The 21,805-nt window shown below is 39.4% G+C and overlaps 2 protein-coding genes across 3 annotated transcripts in view; one reads left to right on the top strand and one right to left on the bottom strand.

The window, feature by feature from the left end:
- WDR44 (WD repeat domain 44) overlaps positions 1 to 8,707 on the bottom strand; it is an 82,604-nt gene extending 73,897 nt beyond the window's left edge. Inside the window, exon 1 of the mRNA XM_059910958.1 lies at positions 8,247 to 8,707. Within this exon, the coding sequence (XP_059766941.1) occupies positions 8,247 to 8,323 (77 nt within the window). The 5' untranslated portion in view covers positions 8,324 to 8,707. The remainder of the gene's footprint in view (positions 1 to 8,246) is intronic.
- Positions 8,708 to 8,925: 218 nt separating this feature from the next.
- Positions 8,926 to 21,805, top strand: part of KLHL13 (kelch like family member 13) — a 389,271-nt gene continuing 376,391 nt past the window's right edge. For both annotated transcript variants that reach the window (XM_059911116.1, XM_059911114.1), the window contains exons 1-2: positions 8,926 to 8,993; positions 10,893 to 11,035. The gene's annotated coding sequence lies outside the window, so the exon portion shown is untranslated. The remainder of the gene's footprint in view (positions 8,994 to 10,892; positions 11,036 to 21,805) is intronic.

The raw sequence follows: 21,805 nt of genomic DNA, 5'->3' as shown, positions 1-21,805 counted from the left end.
TGACCTGGGATAAAAATAAGCATAGTAAAGTTCACTTAAAGGAAAAAAGACTGATCTCAGTCATTAGCCTTAATCTCTAAAGCCAATCCAATAAAGATAAAATACCAATTGCAAAATAATGACAAACCCACTCACTTTCACTCACAAAGGTACTAGTTTTATCAAACTACCTATTCATTCCGCTCACCTATCTTCTGCTAATCCAGTGACCTACCCCACCTGTGACACTAACCAATCCCACTTACCAATGCATCCGCTATATCCAATTTAACCTCCCACTTACCAATGCATCCGCGATATCCAATTTAACCAATCTTTCCCTTATTCCTTCCCAAAGACCCACCCATTCATTATATTTCATCCATCACTGTTCCTTCTCAGTTGTAAGGAACAGCAAGTTATTATGCTGGGGAATCTCTGTACTAATGTCCTTGAGGTAAGCTAGGAAGGAGAAAGCTGGGGGTGAATGAGGTGGAATTGGGGTCGGGAGGAAACCTTCAAACCACCTGCCATTTGGGTAGATAGGTATATTTTAAAATAATGATTTTTTTAAAAACCACACAAATTGTTAATAGTACTGCTAATAACTAGAAAGATAATTTCCTCAGTCTCCCAATTTAAATAAAGACTTGCAGGAACAAATTTAAAAGAGGACTATGGATATTAAGTTCATCCATGGCTAGTCTTTCCAGTTCGAGAGCAATACCAGAAAGAACACTCCTACCTCTTCTCTTGAGCCTACTTAGTAACCAGGATGCCTGCTTCTGAGAAAGTGGGTTTGAATACAGCTCTATATTCTATTTATTGGTCCTCTAGAGAGCTTGACCTGTGGTTCATAAGAATGCCCATGGTTCAATGAGTCTGTACTGGAATAGTTTATTACAATTAGTAGTGAGTGGTCAAGTAGGTTTTAAACAAGTATGGCTTGCTCTGTACAGGCTGCCTACTGGAAAACATTGTTAAAGTTTTCTGTCAGTAGTTTCCAAAACTTTTATGCTTCATCCTTGGCCCTTTTTGAAAAAAATGTTATCCTCCCCTCCCCCTTCTTTTTAAAAATTTTAAGGATTAGGATCCTGTGGATAAAGTAAAACCTTTTCTGCTCTTAAGCCTATTTATGCAATGAAAATAAAGTTCTCCTTGGGGCATCATCAGAATTTGGTAACCAGAGTTCTGAATAGGATAAACTAACATTAAAATGAAACCATTCGAATATGATTTAAATAAAAATTCAAGCCAGGAAATTTTAATTTAATCATTTCACAAACTTACAAGTTTACTACATAATATTCTAATTCAGAAAGACAAACACTTTTTGAAAAGTACACACAATATCTTAAGAGAATTCTACTTTGATATTTATTATTTTTTAAATGCTTAACCAAACGTGGTTTCATTTTTTATGTCTTTTAAGACTTCTATAAATCAATTTACAAATATGTAAGAACTATCCTTGCCCGAACCATGTGCTCCAGCTCGAGGTTTGGTAAAACAAAACAGACTGAGTTCCTGGGGAAACATGGCATAAAATGCAGAGAGCGGTTCCAATATCTTCTTGCCTGCCTTTTAGACTAGGATAGCCAACATAGCCCAACACGCATCTCTCCAGCCGCCCCCGCCAGGAGGCATCAGCAGCACTCCCCAAGAGAATGTCCTGTGGTGATAGAACATTCTAGATCTGTGCTGCCCAAAGCAGTAGCTGTAACAATTACTTATGTTATAGTTGTGTACAGAACGGATACCAATATTGGCTAAATCACTAAAAGATTAACCACCTCAGTTAAACTGAGAGATTAATTATGCATATTTAGAAGTTATTACTATACCATACAATATTAACAAGCACGAGCACCAAAAACAAACATTAACACTAACTACCAGTTTATATATCCTAAATATTTCTTCAACATCCTTATTTTTAGCAAAACAAACATATTTATAAATTAAAACTATTTTAGTTGTTTGAATTCTGAGGTTTTTAAGAGAGAAAAAAATAGGACATAATAAAGACCCATACAACTATGCAGTCTTTACCTTTCTTTTCCCGTTTATTCAAAGGCTGCAAAAGAAAGATAACCTTTCCTATTAAATTTCTAAACTGTTTTCTCAAATTAGAATGAAGGGTCCAAACATTCTTTCTACAACCTACAGAAATCACTTTTGTTAGAGGCCAGATTATTTATTTGGTAGTTGCTGATGAATCAAGGTACTTTTAAGTCACTTCACATTTGCATATATTTCTTAAATGGTCACTCTTGATCTTGAAGTTTATTCTAGCTGATATGACAAATGGATGGCCACTGGATGCCAGTGATGTAATGCATTCAATCTTCAAGACAATGACTAACAATGGAACTGAGAAAATTAGTATGAGAAAAATGTTACCTAAACATGTTCCTGTTAAATTCTGTATGTTTAAAATGTTTGGAGACAAAAAGGTTCTGTGGACTTAAAACCGACTGACACTAATGGAATGCCAAGCTGTAAACTGCCAGACAGCTGCGGCTGGTAATAAAATGCTAAGACCTGAAGAGCTTTAGCAGAACCTGATTATATGGTAATCCTAGTATCTGAGAAGGCAAAAGAGCTAGAAGAATAACTGATAGGTTGGTTGCTATAGTAACCAAGATAAATTTGTATACTGACTGGGGAAAAACATTGGGGTTGCCATCAGGTATGAGGCCCACATTATGTCTTATGTGCTTTTTCCACAATCTTGAATCATGAGATGACAGACTAACACAAAGACTGCTCAGTTTGAAATAAGAGAATAGATAAGGTTCTGCTCTGAAGAGTAAGGAAAGCACCCAATTAAAGGTTTAGCTTGTTAGCAGAATAATATCGGACAGCTAGGGCGGAATAAACCTTGTGAAAGTTTGTAGAAATTAGCTTAGCTCTGGGTAGAAAACAAATGTAGGTTAATTATCAATTCAGGTTAAATACCTACAATTTTTATTACTTTAAATTTTGTTTGAGGTAATTCTTATAGGCTATTAATCTCTTACAGAAAGGGTTGTTTAATTCACTGTGTAGGCATGTACCTAAAACAATGCTAAATAGTATAATTTGTCTGGTCTCAGTTACCCATGCCCCAGAAGCAGCCTTAGAACCTGGTCTCTCTATCTTGGCTGCTGGGGCTACCTTCACCACCTACTCCATCTCCATCACCTCCTCCACCACCACCACCACCACTCCTTTCCTCCATACCCCAGGAAGTAATTACCAGAATTGCAGGCAGAGTGTGAGGAAGAAACAAACAGCCTCTTCAAGGTGCTTGCCCGGCAAATTCACCTGACTTTGTCAAAATCAAAACAATGAACCAAAGAGAACACATGGATTGTCATGTAATGTAAAGGTTACACAAGTCTCAAATATCAACAATTAGAAGTTATTTTTTGTTCTGCAGGATCACCACTGAATGGTCAACATCCTAAAACTATCTAGGTTTTTAACATTTTTAAAGATCAAATTTTATCTACCCTATTTTATGAAGTAGGTTATCATAAGAACAGAATAAAGTTTTCAGTTTACAGGAGTTTGTACAGATTCAAATTGAGCCCCCAAATTGCAGTACTGATTTGGACTGTCCCACCTCAATGGGTCACCAAACTGACAGTTTGAGGCCACTAAATTTAGAGCTTGAATTTACTAATTAATATGCAGAAGGTTTTTCCCCCACTTCTACATGATGCTACATGGGTGTGATAAAACAGCATATGTAAATATATTTCTATCATCCACAAAGCCAATAGCAATCAAATATAATCCATGATTAAATACAATTTATGCTTAAATGCCAACCCATGAACAGCCATTTTTAAGGACTCTTTCCTTAAGTAACCCATAGCACACAAATACCTTTTTAATTGAAACTTGTATCAATTTTCAATTCAGAGAGAAATGTTTCTGATGCCTAAGTGAGAAGCTGAGTTTTCAACAAAGGCAGCTATGCAAGTTTTTATTTTTCAGACCAAACAATTCTTTGGGGCAGTATGATCTCAGTTCTCATAACTTAAAAATCAAGATTTTGTCATTACTCCAATCTAAAATAATATACTGTGACTCCAGGGAGATCAGCTCGGTGCTTTGTGACCACCTAGAGGGGTGGGATAGGGAGGGTGGGAGGGAGGGAGACGCAAGAGGGAAGAGATATGGGGATATATGTATATGTATAGCTGATTCACTTTGTTATAAAGCAGAAACTAACACACCATTTGTAAAGCAATTATACTCCAATAAAGATGTTAAAATAAATAAATAAATAAAATAATATACTGTGACTGACACTAACAAAACAAAACAAATAACCATCCCTGTTCTTAGATTAGCTATTCTGTCACCGTTTTTCATCCTGACTTGGAGAAAATTAGTGGACAAAAGTTAGGATCCTAGAACAGTCCATGTTCTCTGACAGCAAGGCATGAAAGAAACAGAATCATGGTAGATAGCAGTTGACCATCTTAGGAGTCCCGCTAACAGGGTAAGTGCCAGGAACCTGCAGCAGGGATACCTGGCAACACTTTCCCTCCTTCTGCGGACAAGGCATCACGGTATAAATGAAGAATCAGGAGACCTGGGTTCTAGTTCTGAGTTTGCCACTAATCAGCGATGTGTCACTTCCCCTGTCTGAGCCTAGGTTTCTCTTTCAGTTAAATGGAAGGGCTGGGCTAAATAATCTCCTGTCCCTTCCTACTCTAAAAATGTTACCGTTCTATCCTTCCTTCCAAGGCCTTACAAATATTTTGGTTGCCAACACAAAAATAAAGAATGCTCAAAATGTCACATTTAATTTTATAACATGTTCTCAGTGCCAGCCTTTAGTATGTGTATGTATAATCCACACAAATTAGCAGGAACATTCATTTCATATATAATTTACCCAGTAAATATTTAATTTCAAATCTACGGGTCTTGAATCATGTACCAAATACCATCCAGTCTGTTAAACTCTCCTCGAATTAAAGATGAGGAAATGAAATGACTCATAGTCCAGGGCTTTTTTCTACTATACCAAACTTCCTCCTCCCTTTCCTGCTTTATCAAAAGACAGCACTATAGCAGAAAAGAACTCTAGACTGTGAAACTGATCGGATTACAGTCCTAACTTTGCCATTAGTTTGCTGTGGCACTTTGGACAAGTCACTTGCCTTTTTCCAGGCTTTGGCTTTCACAACATTTTACATGAAGGAGTTTAACTAGACGTCCCTTCCAACTGTAACATGCTATGATCTTATAACATTCCTATCTGACAAAACAAGATACACATTCTTGAAAGAGAAAGTGGGAATTTCTAGCCAAGAGAACTGAAAAGTTTGTGCTGCTAGTTTTAAATATATGCATCAGTTCAATTTAGCAAGTCGGTCGTAAAGCATTTTACTCCAGCATCTCTTGGAGGAGGTTACCCTGTATAAACACACACACACACACACACAGCACACACTCAGTATGGGGCAGCTATGATGTACTAGAAAAAATACTGGAGTAGGAGTCCGGAGAACTGGTTTCAAATCCCAGCTGTCACTTATAAGCTGTGTCTCCTAGGCCAATTCATTAATCTCTCTGAGCCTAAGGTTCCTCATTAAAACGGAGTTAAGAATAAGGAAACCTGACTTAAAACACCAATCAAAATAAAGCATTATAACTGATGTACACTGCAAAGCTGTACAAGTGGAGATGATCTGCCACTGTGTTATAGTAGGGTGCATTCGAATCAAGCCTTTCTATAAACAACTGGGCTTATTTTTAACTTATTAAATTTGCTTTCAAAGAGTAGAATAACAAAGCTGAACACACACTGGCGGGGGGAAAAGAAGAAATAAATCAATTTTAGGAAATGGATTGTTTATCTGGATTCTGCTGATTAACAAAACATGAGATAACTCTCAACAGTCTACTCAGTTTACTACAATTTGGTGAAATGGTCTGTGTACTCTAGAACGTGCAATGCAAGGAACATTTCTTAAAGTGCCCAAACTCAGTCCGTTAACCTCTTAGAGTTTGTATGGTGTGCGCTACTCCAAGTGTATCTCAAGGGAGAGAGGATATTTCTAATGACCAGATATCTAGTGATACCACGTGTTTCCACAAATCAAGATTTCTCACTGCATTGCTAGGTTGTTAGTTACCCAGCCAAGTCTCACAGTACCTTATGCAAAACGACAAAAACTGTCACAAAGGACAGAGGAAATGCTAATGATGCCAACCTTGTGCAGTCCTCCCAGTACTGCTAGTTCTTTTCAGATGCAATTCTCCAGATGAGTCTAATTCTCTTCCAAATCCCCTCACTAATGCAGGATGGAGCTGTAAAATTCACAGACTAACAGTAGTTTTATCCACAGAGCTCAACACTCTCAATATATGGGCAGGTTAGAGTTAAAATCAGAAGGCTGGGTCCCAAGAGATGTTTTTACTTTTCACCTAGCATATCAAAGGATCAAAGTGCTTGAGAAACTATATTATCCCACGAGGGAAGAAGTGACTCTATCAATTCTATCAAAATGACTCATTCGGTTTGGATATGTTAAATAACCCCAAGTTCTGCATACTTCCTCCCAAAGTAAGCACTGTGTGAAGTTAAATTTGCTAATTCCAAGAAAGGAAGGAGAAGGGAATGAACACTGCAGTTCTTTCTCTGTGCCAGGTACTGGACTACTAGGCAGTTTACACAGGTCCTGATGTAGCTGTCCTTCAAAGTTAAATTTGTTATATTCATTGAAAAGGAACCATATTCACATAGCTCTAAATTGATTAAATCATATATGTCGACGGTTATTTCCCTTCCCCCTCCACACACACACACACACACACACACACACACAACAACTAAAGGATTAGGTCTCTTATTTAACCTGAATTGACAGTTCATTACTTTAAAGGGAATACCACAAAGACAAAATTTAATTTCAGGGGGCTCCAATGTACTTGGAAATCCAAGTGAATTTTCTATCCTCTAACATCTAGCTATGAACTTGTTTCATATACTGAACTTGAAGAAGATTCAATGCCATTTCAAGACTGGCCATTGCAGCCCCCAAATCCCATAACAGTGATTTGAAGGTTGGTGGAAACACTCATCAGCGATCTACCAACGTAGAAATTTCTCTCTGATTTTGTTGCTGTAACTTTTGGGGTATATATTATATATAATACATATTAGGTTTTAGAACGACTTCTAGAATGTACAGATAACATTATTTGTATTAAGATATTTCTTCCACGGGTAAGCTTGCAAACTGAAGGCAGCTGACTCCTGGAACCATATTAGTGACTTACATTAACATACAAATTTTACCGATTTTCAAGTTCTTATAGCATGAAAATGTATTTCACTGCCTCTAGTTCCACACAAGCCCAGTAGAAGAGTTCGGTGAAATCGCTTTAAACATATTCCAACTTTGAAAAGTGGAGGAGTGGGTAAGTAGAAGTCCCAGGCAAGCGAAGCATTCCAACTACCCTACTTCCTACTCAGAATCTCCCGTATTAATCACCACTAAAACATCTTGCAGAATTAGATAAAGAGCACAAAGCTGTGGCTCTCCTTCTAACCACAGATTACTCAGCACTTGTTTGTATCTCTGTAGTCGGTTGTGCACATTTATGTCCGGCTACCCTTTTAAGACCGCATTCTCCCTAATGGCAAAGGACCTTGTCTTCGATTTCCTTTGCCTCACGGCAAGGTGCTATTTTAATAAAACACTGTGGATCTAGAGTACATCAGCTAGAGGACTTTCCTAAGTAAACACCCAATCTTCCCCCCCACCCCGCGCTCCGCTCCTTTTCTTTCTGTGCAACGAAGAAGGCAAATAGGGAGAGGTACAGCCACCTCTGAAACGAATAGGTAAGTTAGCGGCAAAAGAAAAAAAACCTGGGCACTGCAATTTCTCCTGTTGCTGCTCCTTTAAACTATGGCCCCCAAGGCTAAAACGGATGTTTCAAAAGTAAGCTCTGAACCCCACAAATACAAATCTCCGGCTCTCAGGTTCGTAAACCGTCCCACCTCGCAGAAAGCTGGACAAGACGAGAAAGGAACCCCTGGGGCCGTTCACCAGGGAAAAGAGGAGGGTTTGCCCGAAGTGGCCGATCGCCCTCCCCCGACTCTCTCTTAAGTGCCCGAGGGAGGCGGAGAGGAGCAGCGGTGGCGGATACAGCGGGCCCTGGGAGGGGTGTAGGGGGGAAGGCACGGGGGAAGGCACAGGGGAAGCCGGGGGACAGGGACGCCCGGCTTGTGGGCCGTGGCTCCGGTTACTTACCCTACAGGGTAGCCGCCCCCTAGGTGCACATCTTCAGGGGCATCAAAGAATTCCTCGGTGTCGCTTTCCGACGCCATTTATAGGACACACCCGCGGGTGAGGGAGCCGGCGCCGCCTGGAGGGAGGGTGACTCTCGTCTCCTCCTCGCCGTCCTCCACCCCGGCGAGGCCGTGGGGAGGTGGGTCCCGGGGGAGGATGAGGAGGGAGCAGACGATCTGAAGTGAGGAGCCGGACAGTGGCAGGGGGCCGCCGGCAGCTGCCGGACTGAGGGAATGACCAGCAGTGCGGCCGCCTGAGGAGGCGCCGGTGGGTTCAGGGACTGTTGCTGCCGCCGCTCCCGGCGATAGGTGTATGAGGAGAGCGAGAGAAGAGGCGGTGGCTCTCCTCAGTGGGGGAGGGGGGACGCGCCGACGACAGCAGCTCCAATTTCTCCCGCAGCTGCAATTACAGCAGCTGGGAAAGCTAGTTGCCCGCAAAATACGGACGCTCACCAACCCTCGCGAGATTTCAGGAGGGACCAGTAAGGCGTGGGCGGGGCGAAGAGGAGGCGGGGGCGGTTCCTGGGAAGCAGCGCTCAGATTTCTTGTGCTCGAGAAGCCTATCAAAACTGCGCAAGCGCGTTGAGGGCGTTCGGAGAGGGCCGGAAGTAGCGGGGAAGGGTGGGGTTGAGCGTCCTGAGGGGAGGAGTCTAGAACCCGCGCAGGAGCGGCGAGGTGACTCGGCCTTGTGAGAGCGCACCCGACGTAGGTGGGGTCCGGCAGAGTGTCCTACCCACTAACTCTGCAGTTCCAAAGAGGCATTTTTTAGAGGGGTGATTTGGGGGTCTGCTTTTTTTCTCACAAGGAAATGCTGTCGGGAAAAGTTTGCATTGTGGTTTGAATTTACGTCGTTTTAATTTATCCAAGCGCGGAATATCCCACCCTAGGGAGTAGGCAGGTCCACCTCCTCTAGCGTTACGGGCATAACCGGTCCTATTTACTACAAGCTCTCTAATTGAGATCCCTAGATACGACCCTGCCGGCCAGAGGGTGGGGTCCAAGAGAGATACGTGGGGAGCGTGCCAGTTGCGTGGAGTAATGATGGATTTGTTGCTGGAGCTGAGCCACTGAGGTCCTCCGGTTACTTTCTCCCTACAAATATGCATTTTTGCCCACACTTAATGCGAGAGAAATTCTTACATACTGGCCAAGATGTGTGTCAGTCAAATGGTAAATATATATTGAGCAGATTCCGTTGCAAGGCTAAGAGCTAGTAACTTAATTCTGATCCTCGACTGCCCAATGTCCAGTGATGAAAATAGAAAGGTGCTTTTTAAAAGACCAAGATGTTCTTTCTTAACGCATCATGGACCATCAAAGTGATAATACTGACTTTCTGTGTGATTGGGAAGCACATTTACTTTTCCCACTGCCATGACAGGAAGGCGCTCTGATCCGTTTGCAGCCTCAATTGTTGCTCAAGATGGTCGCAGAAAAGACAAGTGGGACCAGGGGCATGGCCTCAGGCTGGAATGGGGCTGTAGATTCCTCCGGAAAGCAACCAGGAAAAGATCTGGAGTTGTGTAAAACCAAATGCCATATATTGTGTATTCTTTAACACCCTAGAAGTTCAGGGAAAACGCTGCATAATGAAATACGGTAATATTTTTTGCAGTAAACCATATGATTATTCATACGTGGTAAATAAATACTAGTAAATAGCGTCCTTCAGTTCAGATCAGCTACTACTGTCAAGTAAGTTTAGGTTAGAGTAATTTGACTGTCAATAAGTTACTAAAAGTACAAAACAAAAATGTTTGGTTTCCAGAGCTTTTGGGATTTAAGAACTGCACATAAGGGATTTGTGGATCCTTGTGAGGACATGACTTTTGGCACTGTCCAATAATTATTAGCTTTTTTTTTTTGTTTAAAAATATTTATTTAGGGCTTCCCTGGTGGCGCAGTGGTTAAGAACCTACCTGCCAACGCAGGGGACACGGGTTTGAGACCTGGTCCGGGAAGATCCCACATGCCGCGGAGCAACTAAGCCCGTGCGCCACAACTACTGAGCCTGCGCTCTAGAGCTTGCGAGCCACAGCTACTGAAGCCCGTGCTCTGCAACAAGAGAAGCCACCGCAATGAGAAGCCCACACACCGCAACCAAGAGTAGCCCCCGCTCGCCACAACTAGAGAAAGCCCAGGCACAGCAACGAAGACACAACGCAGCCAAAAATAAAAATAAATAAATAAAATAAATACATTTATTAAAAAAAATTATTTATTTGGCTGCGTTGGGTCTTAGTTGTGGCACGGGGGATCTTTTAGTTGTGGCATGTGAACTCTTCGTTGCGGCATGCGGGATCTAGTTCCCTGACCAGGGATCGAACCCTGGCCCCCTACATTGGGAGCGCAGAGTCTTAGCCACTGGACCACCAGGGAAGTCCCTAGCTTTTATGTGTTTTAAACATGTTAATTTCCTAGGTATAAAAATATATCTCAAAGTACTAACTTTATTTTGTTGCTCACTAGGAGAGATATGCTATTTTCCTTATAGATTATGGAGAGATACAAGTAAATAAACTACCTGAATTTATTTTCTTCCTAGTTTTGTGATAGTGAATTTACATTTGCCTTAAAAATTAAAGTTTGGTGTCATGTATTATTCTAGGTGCTGAGGATAATTCAAAGATGAAAAAGACAACTTAGTTCCTCTCTTCCAGAAGTTCACAATCTAGCAATGGAGGAAAACACAGAGTCCTAATTTGGTGCTTTTTTTCACTATACCATACCACCTCTCTTGGACCTTTCAAGGTACCTTAAACATTATACTTAGGAAAAAGTTAAAATGAAATAGGAAAGATTAAGCTGATAACATTTTTAGAGCTGTTAAAATTATCTATGTAAATGCTTTTATCAATTTTATGAGAAAGTGAATTTCTGGGAACATCAAAACACATGTGTACCACCTATGATCATTTTTTTTTTCTATGATCATTTTTAAAGACGTCAGAAGATGTGTTTGTTTTGCCTGAAACATCTGTTCTTGAGTTTTAAAGCAGCAGGTTTTAGGCTTAGTCCAAGGCAGTGGTTTTGCAGCCTTTCTCCTTATTAGAAATGGAACCCTTTAATCAAACCTAATTTCATGCAAAAGTCCACATATCATAAAAATAAAAACTATTTTAGTTGAAGCAGGGATAGTTCAGATTCCTGCCTGCTTGGCCTTCCTTGAGTCTCAAGAGACTGCTGCAAGGCTCCGTCAAAAAAAAAAAAAAAAAAGGAAAGCTATTGGTCCAAAGCAGGGGTTGTTGGCAAATTATGGTACTGGTACACTGGACAAATCTGTCCTGCTGTCTGTTTTTGTAAATAAAGTTTTATTGGAACACAACCAGCCCTATTTGTTTAGATATTGTATATGTTTGCTTTCAGAGCAGAGTTGAGTAGTGGGGACAGAGACTCTATGGCCCTCAAAGCCTAAAATATTTACCCTCAGGCTCTTTGCAGAAAAATTTTGCCAACCCCTGATCCAGAGGATACTATTTTCTAGGGTAACTGAGAACTGAAATTACACTCAAATTAAATGGTTGTTTGAATTAGTTTCACAACAGAATTGTATAACGGCACAAAATTATACGTATAGATAAAAATGAGAATAAAACATTTTCCCACCTGGCTCATTTCCAATGACTATAAAAACGGCACAGGTCTAAGGCTAAGGTGGGTTTAAGGAAACTTTTTATACCTCCTTATCTGCACAGCATAAACTCTACTTAGGAGTTTCAAAGGCTGGGGTCACAGCCAGTGTATAGAACAGCTTGTCTGTGGGATACTCGCTGTCTCCTCTTGTCAAGAATAATACAAAATGGTGGTATCCTTGGAGCCAATTTTGCTCCAACCCCAAGGATAATCACTCAAAACATCAGTAACAAAACTGTAATGCATGTAGGCTTTTGTTATAAACAAGAGCTAACATGATAACTCAGGGAAAAACTTTTTATGTACAGGGTTAGGTGATTTGAGGTACAATATTGACATGAAAAGATTTAATGTTGTAATCTCTGTGAGAGTTTTTGTGGATTTTGAAGTATCAGAATCCATGAAAAAAATCATTCTGAAACTGGCCACAGTTTGTCAGGGCCAAGACTAAATTCTGTAATCATCAACTTTCAATTATCTGTTTGAAAAGTCAGTTGTGTTACAGATTATAATAGTACAAGTTCAAAAAATCTATTTGGCTTTGGAATTTTTATATCTTTTTCAGGTCTCCTCCACCTTCTTAATGATGGTTTATGTCCATATTAAAATGAATTTTCAATCTCTGAGCACACAAGAACTGAAAGTAGAGAATGGTAGTCTAGAAATGTGTCAAGAGACACAGAAAAGCCAGCCTGACACTTAAAATGTGTTAGTATTGTGCAATGGAATATTTTGTAGCCATGTATTACTATTCAGGACCCTGGAAGAAAGCTAACTGGAATTATCTTAAACAAAAAAAGGGAATTTATTCGCTAACATAGTCAAGTACAGACTGCTCTAACACTTGTCTATTCCTTTGTGACTAATATATTAGAGACAATTTAAGCAGAAGGTGAATTTTGCATTTGCCTATGTGCAATTTTGTTAGCCAGAAACAGGTGAAAACAGAAAACTACACCCAGATGAATCAAGTTGCGTAGGAATACACAAAATACACGCACACAGACCTCAAACGTCTACCAGTTACCTCACTTCATTGTGTGTTTTGAGTCATACCCATCCACAGAGAGTGTTACAGCTTTCCATCTGATTTCAGATAACCCTCCTTCCACCACTTCACAATAATTCACAAGTTGCAACCCTTCTGATAACCCATTTCCACAAGCAAACTTTAGTTCTTTTTCAAAATAAAGCACCATATTTATTGTAGTATTTATGTATTTCTTAACCATTTAACGTGTAAAACTGCTACCATTTTCATTATGTTTGTATCTTTTTGTGTATGTGTCACTGACAAAGTTTTTGAATGTTGCACTCATAGCCCCATTTCCCCCATAAGCCCTGTGGTTTTTATTGAACAACTTTGCATAGTGCAGTAATTTTGTGGAAAAGCATATGCTGTCTTTTTAAAAAATTAATTAATTAATTAATTAATTAATTAATTTTTGGCTGCATTGGGTCTTCGTTGCTGCACGCGGGCTTTCTCTAGTTGCAGCGGGCGGGGCTCCTCTTTGTTGCGGTGCGCGGGCTTCTCATTGCCGTGGCTTCTCTTGTTGTGGAGCACGGGCTCTAGGCATGCGGGCTTCAGTAGTTGTGGCACGCGGGCTTAGTAGTTGTGGCGCACGGGCTTAGTTGCTCCGTGGCGTGTGGGATCTTCCTGACCAGGGCTCGAACCCGTGTCCCCCGCATTGGCAGACGGATTCTTAACCACTGTGCCACCAGGGAAGTCCCCATATGTTGTCTTATAACAGCACAGACTATAGTCCAGATGAAGTAGCTTTAGGCATGGCTGGATCCAGGGTCTAAGATATATCAAAACTTTCTCTTTCTGTCTGCCTCTCTTCTTTGCTTATCTCTGCTTCTTTTTGTGCTTTGGCTTCAATTTTCCTATCACAGACAGCTTCCTTTTTGTACTCAGCAAAGATGGCTGCAAGCAACTTCAGCTTATAATGTCTTAATAATTCTCAATCCCAAAGGAAGTAAAACTTTCTCTTGGTGTTGATATATTAAATCTCAGGGTCTATGTTGATTGGTCTTAAGAAACCTCTCTGGGTCAACTGATTCCCTGCCACACACCATGTGGGGAGAGACTACTGTGATCATCTTCCTCACTAGGACCACATGGAGTATGCAATGGATGTTTTTTTCAAGAAAGGGTTACTAGCAGACAGGAACAATGTGCTAACCACCAGCTGTTAAGGGGTAAGTCTCTATATTCATTGACATGACAGGAGCTCATGATGCATTAAATGAAAACAGATGTTATGAAATAACTGCATGAGGAATAATCCCATTTATATAAGATTATTTATCTGTGTATCTATATGTGTATATAAGCATAGGGAATTCTGGAAGAATATTCATAAATGCTTGATGGTGATTGTCTTTGGTTGCTGATTAAAATAATAATGAAAGTTTTGGTTATTTGTACCTTTATATAATGACTCAGTTTTCTACGGTGAATATGTATTACTTTGTAAACAAGGGAAAAATGTTAAAAGAAAATATATAAGCAATCATATACAAGGTAGACTTACACACAAAATGAAGATCTGAGATTCATTCCCAATATAGTGCATGACTGTGAGTCCTGGGCCTATTACAGGTGTCACACTTAGCTTCTGGAACTATTTAATAAGGGCCACTGAGAAAATGAACTTGGAAAAAATACCCACAAAGAAAATCCTGGAATGTAATTAGTCTACTGGTAAGAAGTCATATTTTCTGCACTGCAGGCCTGACACACAAAGAGAATGGTAACGGTAATTTCCAAAGCAACTGTGAAATGATGCACTGATGTGGAGCTTCTGGAAGCAAAGTATAATATTAGAGGTTCACTTGTAAATAATATAGACTAAGCATAATTTTGTTTTTCAAAACAATAAGCAGTATATATGGCCTGATCTAAAGAGAGAAAAACTAAGACATATGAAATTTATGCTTCAAAATTTCACTCCAGGTCAAAATCTGAGGAAGAGATCTTTTATTTTTCTTTCAGGGAAGAAAAGGAATATATACATACATACATATATATACACATATACATATGTATTTTTTAATTGGTGAAACAATCTAGTGGCAAACATATAGAAATATCAATCAGGCTAATGCATGTGTGCGTGCAGTTACAATTGGAAGGGACTTTAAAGGTCACTAGTGTAAGCCTCATATCTAATGCATGAATTCTTTTTACAAACTTCCCTGATAAGTGGTCACTCAGGGACATGGAACTTACTATTTACCCAATCCATTTTTTGATAAATGTTAACGAATCTCTTCATTGTATTTAGCCCAAATCTGCATTTCTGTATTTTCCTTCCACTGGTTATAATTCTGGCTACTAAATCCATACAAAACCTTTAATCTATTTAAAGATGATTATCAGTCCTCTTTATGTTCTTCATCTTGGGAGCATACAGTTGACCCTTGAACAATGTGGGGGTTAGAGGTCAAAAAATCCACTTACAACTTTACAGTTGGCCCTCCGTATCTGTGGTTACGCATCTTCGGATTCAGCCAACCTCGGTTCATGTAGTACTGTAGTACGTATTTATTGAAAAAGATCCACATATAAGTGGACCTGCACAGTTCAAATCCATGTTGTTCAAGGGTCAACTGTATGCTGATTTGTTTATGCTGAATGTGTTCAGAGACAAAGATAAGTGGGAATTTCAACTGCACAATTAAAGTGGTACATTAAATAAGTATGTGATAATATGTGTACATACTAAACATATTCACCTTATGTACAGGATACCTGTCTAATGGTGTGCCCTCTATGTGTACCTAGTGATAATATGTTACATCAGAATCATTCTTTATGCTTTCTGAGACAGTTTTACGTGTCTTATGTCATTCAATGATAAAATAATAATTGCTATCATTAAATTAGTGCTAGATACTGTATTAAGTATTTTGCACATATTATTTCACTTAATCCATCATGCACTATATGAGGAATATACTACTATTATCCCCATTTTATAGGTAGGGAAACTGAAGTTTAGAAGAGTTAAGTAACTTACCCAGAGTTTCACAGCTAGCATTTAGTGGTCAAGATTTAAGCCCAAGGTCACACTTATTTTATTTTATTTAATTTTTGTTATCTTCCCAGAGTTTCCTCTAGTTTGACTAACTTATAGCAAATGAGCCATATTAATGAGTGAAGTGTCTGAAATAATAATATTACAACAAAAAAATTAAAGCAATTGGTTGATATTTCTGTTTTTCCCACTTTTTATGGTATTTATCTAAATGGGAACATCTCAACATTGGCGTTTATGGTAAGCAGAATTTTAAGATAGACCCTTAAGATTTCCTAGCTTCCTCTATACACACATCTTCTCCCAGTTATTCAATTCAATGCTAATCTAGGTGCTGCTATGAAGGAATTTTACAGATGTAATTAAAGTCCCAAATCAGTTGACTTTAAGATAGGGAGATTATACCTGTGAATCTGACCTAATCACATGAGCCCTTTAAAAGCAGAATTTTCTCTGACTGGTGGGAAAAGGAAGTCAGAGAAATACACTCTGGCAGGCTTGGAAGAAAGCAAACATCTAAAAAAAAAAAGAAAGCAAACATCTAAAAAGAAGAAAGCAAACATCTAAAAAAAAAAAAGAAAGCAAACATCTAAAAAGAAGAAAGCAAACATCTATGCTGTATACTGCCTTTGGGGGCCAAGAGGTGTGGAATGTGGCCTCTAGGAACCAAGAGTAGCTCCCTGCTGATAGTAAGGAAAGGGGGACCTCAGTCTTCTGGCTGCAGGGATCTGAGTTCTGCCGACAACCTGAATGGGGTGGGAAGAGGATCCCAAGTTCCATACGAGAAAGCAGCCTAGCTGACATCTTGATTTCAGCCTTGTTAGACCCTGAGCAGAGAGCTCAGCCACACGACCCAGCCTTCTGATTTACAGAACTGTGAGCTAACAAATTCGTATTTTTTTAGGCCACTTTTTTAGGCCACTAACAAATTGGTAATTTGTTATGAAACAATAGAAAACTACTCCAGGGGTACATATCCTTATCTTCCCTCTGCTAGTTAAGAAACATGAATCTAAAAAAAAAAAAAAAAGAAACACGAATCTAGGTAGGTCATGGCAAAACAAGTGTAATACATCAGCAGGTGCTGTTTGCTTTCTGAAGTCCTTGAGTGCACTTGGGAATAAATGTAACACTGGGAGTGAACATTAAGGTGTAATATAACAGAAGAAAAAACAGTGAGATCAGAAAAAATTACCTAACGTGCATTTAAAATATGAAAGAAGTATCTTGCTTCACATACACTCACACACAGTACACCCAAAATTCAACCCCGTTTGCAAAATATTCTCCAGAACTGCAGCAATCCTGCTACCTGTGTGATGTTAGGAACTCTCTGGTTCCCTTGCTTCTGAGGTCTTTAACCATTGAGTGAACCTGCCTGCCTTTAGAATTTAGACTTAGTTTCAATGTTAATCTTACTACTGACCTTCCAGTATTATTATATGGCTTCTCGGTGGTTGCTTGATCATTCATTCTTTCTTTCATTCATTCAACAGAGGGCTTGCTATATGCTAGGCATTGTACTAGTAGTGGGTTAACAGTGGTATAACTTAGTCCTTCTGGGCTGGGCTTTTCATCCCTGTCACCTAAACTCTTAATTTGAGCTCTGACTTGTAGCTTCAGTACTCTGTGCCTGGAATCTGACACATGTAATCCAGATCATCTGGAAATTGGGCTTCCAGTAGTCATTGCCCAGTCCCTGAATAATTAAATGCCTAGCTTTTCATTTATGGCTTTTGCCTATGTTCCTCATCTTTGAAGCCTAAACTTCTGGTCACCAGCCTTCTCCAGCCTGCCTTGACCACAGTCTTCCAATGTTTCCTGGCTAGTGCAAGTTATGGACTTGAAATCTAGCTTGTCATGCCAAATATCTTCTCCTACTTCAGTCATCCTATCCATCTGGGTCACACTGGCTGGCCATTCTCGTTGGTCATTATCTCTTCAATCTTTAGACCCAGCTTGACCATATACATCTTGAAGTTGAAAAACAGTAGACATAATTTTAGTTTTTCAAAATTTTAACAAAGTTTTATACCTAAAATGGCCATTTTGTCAAAAGTAGACAATTTGTTTAAAAACTAATCAGGGATCTGACCTCAGTCTTGGACAAAAGTCTGAAAGTCATGACCTAAGAAGAGGGATAGGGGGATGAAAAGGGAATAATCACTTGTGCTGTACCAGTGATCTGGCTGGCTTTTTACATGTTATCTCAGTCATTCAGTTCTCAAACCTTCCCCCACTGTGTTTATTAAAAAATTTTTATACGTAGGGACCTGAAGCACAGTAGCAGGGTCAGAATTTGAACTTAGGTGTACCTGGCCCTTAAGTGCACACTTTTCCCAGTATACTGCATCAAAATGCATACTTTTCTCTCTGTTTTTCCTTTTGGAGATTGCAGAATGGTCAAGCTAGGAGTTAGAATTAATAGAGCTCACCTACCAGATACCACTTCAGACTCTGAAGGAAATGTCTGTGTTGATTATACAGAATCGCATTTCTAGTATTCTGAAAAAAACCATAAGGCTTATTCAAGCAACTGTGCTCATTGCCCTTTGCTCCTTTTGAAGATGACATGAATGGACACCCTGATTGTGGTCAATCCAGGATTCTCATGTGGGTAAATGAAAGGTTGATATTCACCTAATAAGTTTAGTAGACAAAGCGAGCAAGCTCGCTAAATGTGGCCTGAATCTGAGGATTTGTATTTCGCTAACTGTGGAAAATTCATAGCCATTCTCTCTTATTCTCTTTAATATTTCCTTCTAGAACTTCCACTAGATGCATGTCGATCCTTCTCATTATATCCTCCATATGTCTTCACCTGTCTTTCATATTTTCCCTCGTGTGTATTTTGGTATTTATTTGTGAGCACACATTCATTGGAACTTTCTCTTTGGAGATTGAAACCTGGGTTTAAAGTGAATACTTCTAGAGGAGAGTTACACTTGCTCCTACTAGCCACCTGGGAATACTGCCAATCCAGAACTATTTTAAGCTAAATTTCTGGTATGAGGTGTTTTGGCCATAGAGGTAATGTGATTTCTGGACCCAGACCTGCCTGGGGTTATGATGTCTAAAGGAAATTTCTCTCTCTTTCTCTCTCTCTCTCCTACCCAGAGCCAAAACCAGGACAAGCACCTATCTCTACCATCTGCCTCTGGGTGGTAGTTTTGCCCGCATTCATCCATGAAGAGCATCACCCTTTGGGGGTCTGACTTTAAGCAGAGAAAGAAAGGGATGGTGTGTGCCTGATCTAACTTCTAACCTTGCCTGGGCCCCAGGATTTATCTTTTTTGTCCCTTGCACTCGACTAGCCCATTAAAACTACTAGGATTTTTTTAACACTAGGGTTATTAGGAACCAGTAGCTATCCAAAGGTAGTTGCCACCTCCAGAGCTTCCTCTTTATTCTGGATTACTGCTGACATGTCCTTACTGGCTCTTATTTTCCCACTATCTCAACTATCAGCCCTTCATTTAAAAGGATATATTCTATCTATCATACCTATCTATCATATCTATCTATCTACCTATCATTTTAAGATGTACTAAACTGGAGGTATTTCTTTGGCTATCTCTTCTGCCATATTTCCTCAATTCAATTCTTTTTTCTAAAAATTTTAATCTACTTTTTATTCCTTTTAATTTTTTTTGAATTTTTGAATTTTATTTTATTTATTTTTTTATACAGCAGGTTCTTATTAGTTTTCCATTTTATACATATTAGTGTATACATGTCAATCCCAGTCTCCCGATTCATCCCATCCCCCCCCCCCCACCTCATTCCCCCCTTGGTGTCCATACGTTTGTTCTCTACATCTGTGTCTCAATTTCTGTCCTGCAAACCAGTTCATCTGTACCATTTTTCTGCATTCCACATATATGTGTTAATATATGATATTTGTTTTTCTCTTTCTGACTTACTTCACTCTGTATGACAGTCTCTAGATCCATCCACGTCTCAACAAATGACCCAATTTCGTTCCTTTTTATGGCTGAGTAATATTCCATTGTATATATGTACCACATCTTCTTTATCCATTCGTCTGTCGATGGGCATTTAGGGTGCTTCCATGACCTGGCTATTGTAAATAGTGCTGCAATGACATTGGAGTGCATGTGTCTTTTTGAATTACGGTTTTCTCTGGGTATATGGCCAGTAGTGGGATTGCTGGGTCGTATGGTAATTCTATTTTTAGTTTTTTAAGGAACCTGCATACTTTTTCCATAGTGGCTGTATCAATTTACATTCCCACCAACAGTGCAAGAGGGTTCCCTTTTCTCCACACCCTCTCCAGCATTTGTTGTTTGTAGATTTTCTGATGATGGCCATTCTGACTGGTGTGAGGTGATACCTCATTGTACTTTTGATTTGCATTTCTCTAATGATTAGTGATGTTGAGCATCTTTTCATGTGTTTGTCGACAATCTGTATATCTTCTTTGGAGAAATGTCTATTTAGGTCTTCTGCCCATTTTTGGATTGGGTTGTTTGTTTCTTTAATATTGAGCTGCATGAGCTGTTTGTATATTTTGGAGATTAATCCTTTGCCCGTTGATTCGTTTGCAAATATTTTCTCCCATTCTGAGGGTTGTCTTTTCGTCTTGTTTATGGTTTCCTTTGCTGTGCAAGAGCTTTTAAGTTTCATTAGGTCCCATTTGTTTATTTTTGTTTTTACTTCCATATCTCTAGGAGGTGGGTCAAAAAGGATCTTGCTGTGATTTATGTCATAGAGTGTTCTGCTTATGTTTTCCTCTAAGAGTTTTATAGTGTCTGGCCTTACATTTAGGTCTTTAATCCATTTTGAGTTTATTTTTGTGTATGGTGTTAGGGAGTGTTCTAATTTCATTCTTTTACATGTAGGTGTCCAGTTTTCCCAGTACCACTTATTGAAGAAGCTGTCTTTTCTCCATTGTATATTCTTGCCCCCTTTATCAAAGATAAGGTGACCGTATATGCGAGGGTTTATCTCTGGGCTGTGTATCCTGTTCCATTGATCTATATTTCTGTTTTTGTTCCAGTACCATACTGTCTTGATTACTGTAACTTTGTAGTGTAGTCTGAAGTCAGGGAGCCTGACTCCTCCAGCTCCGTTTTCTCTCTCAAGATTGCTTTGGCTATTCGGGGTCTTTTGTGTTTTTTGTTCTAGTTTTGTAAAAAATACCATTGGTAATGTGATAGGGATTGCATTGAATCTGTAGATTGCTTTGGGTAGTATAGTCATTTTTACAATATTGATTCTTCCAATCCAACAACATGGTATATCTCTCCATCTGTTTGTATTATCTTTAGTTTCTTTCATCAGTGTCTTATAGTTTTCTGCATACAGGTCTTTTGTCTCCTTAGGTAGGTTTATTCCTAGGTATTTTATTCTTTTTGTTGCAATGGTAAATGGGAGTGTTTCCTTAATTTCTCTTTCAGATGTTTCATCATTAGTGTATAGGAATGCAAGAGATTTCTGTGCATTAATTTTGTATCCTGCAACTTTAACAGATTCATTGATTAGCTCTAGTAGTTTTCTGATGGCATCTTTAGGATCCTCTATGTATAGTATCATGTCATCTGCAAACAGTGACAGTTTTACTTTTTCTTTTCCACTTTGTATTCCTTTTATTTCTTTTTCTTCTCTGATTGCCGTAGCTAGAACTTCCAAAACTATGTGGAATAATAGTGGCGAGAGTGGACATACTTGTCTTGATCCTGATCTTAAAGGAAATGCTTTCAGTTTTCACCATTGAGAATGATGTTTGCTGTGGGTTTGTCATATATGGCCTTTATTATGTTGAGGTAGGTTCCCTCTATGCCCACTTTCTGGAGAGTTTTTTATCATAATTGGGTGTTGAATC

Source organism: Balaenoptera ricei, chromosome X, assembly GCF_028023285.1.
Source record: "Balaenoptera ricei isolate mBalRic1 chromosome X, mBalRic1.hap2, whole genome shotgun sequence".
Lineage (NCBI taxonomy): Eukaryota > Metazoa > Chordata > Mammalia > Artiodactyla > Balaenopteridae > Balaenoptera > Balaenoptera ricei.
The sequence above is the reverse complement of the archived record's forward strand: the minus strand, read 5'-3'. Positions and strand labels throughout refer to the sequence as shown.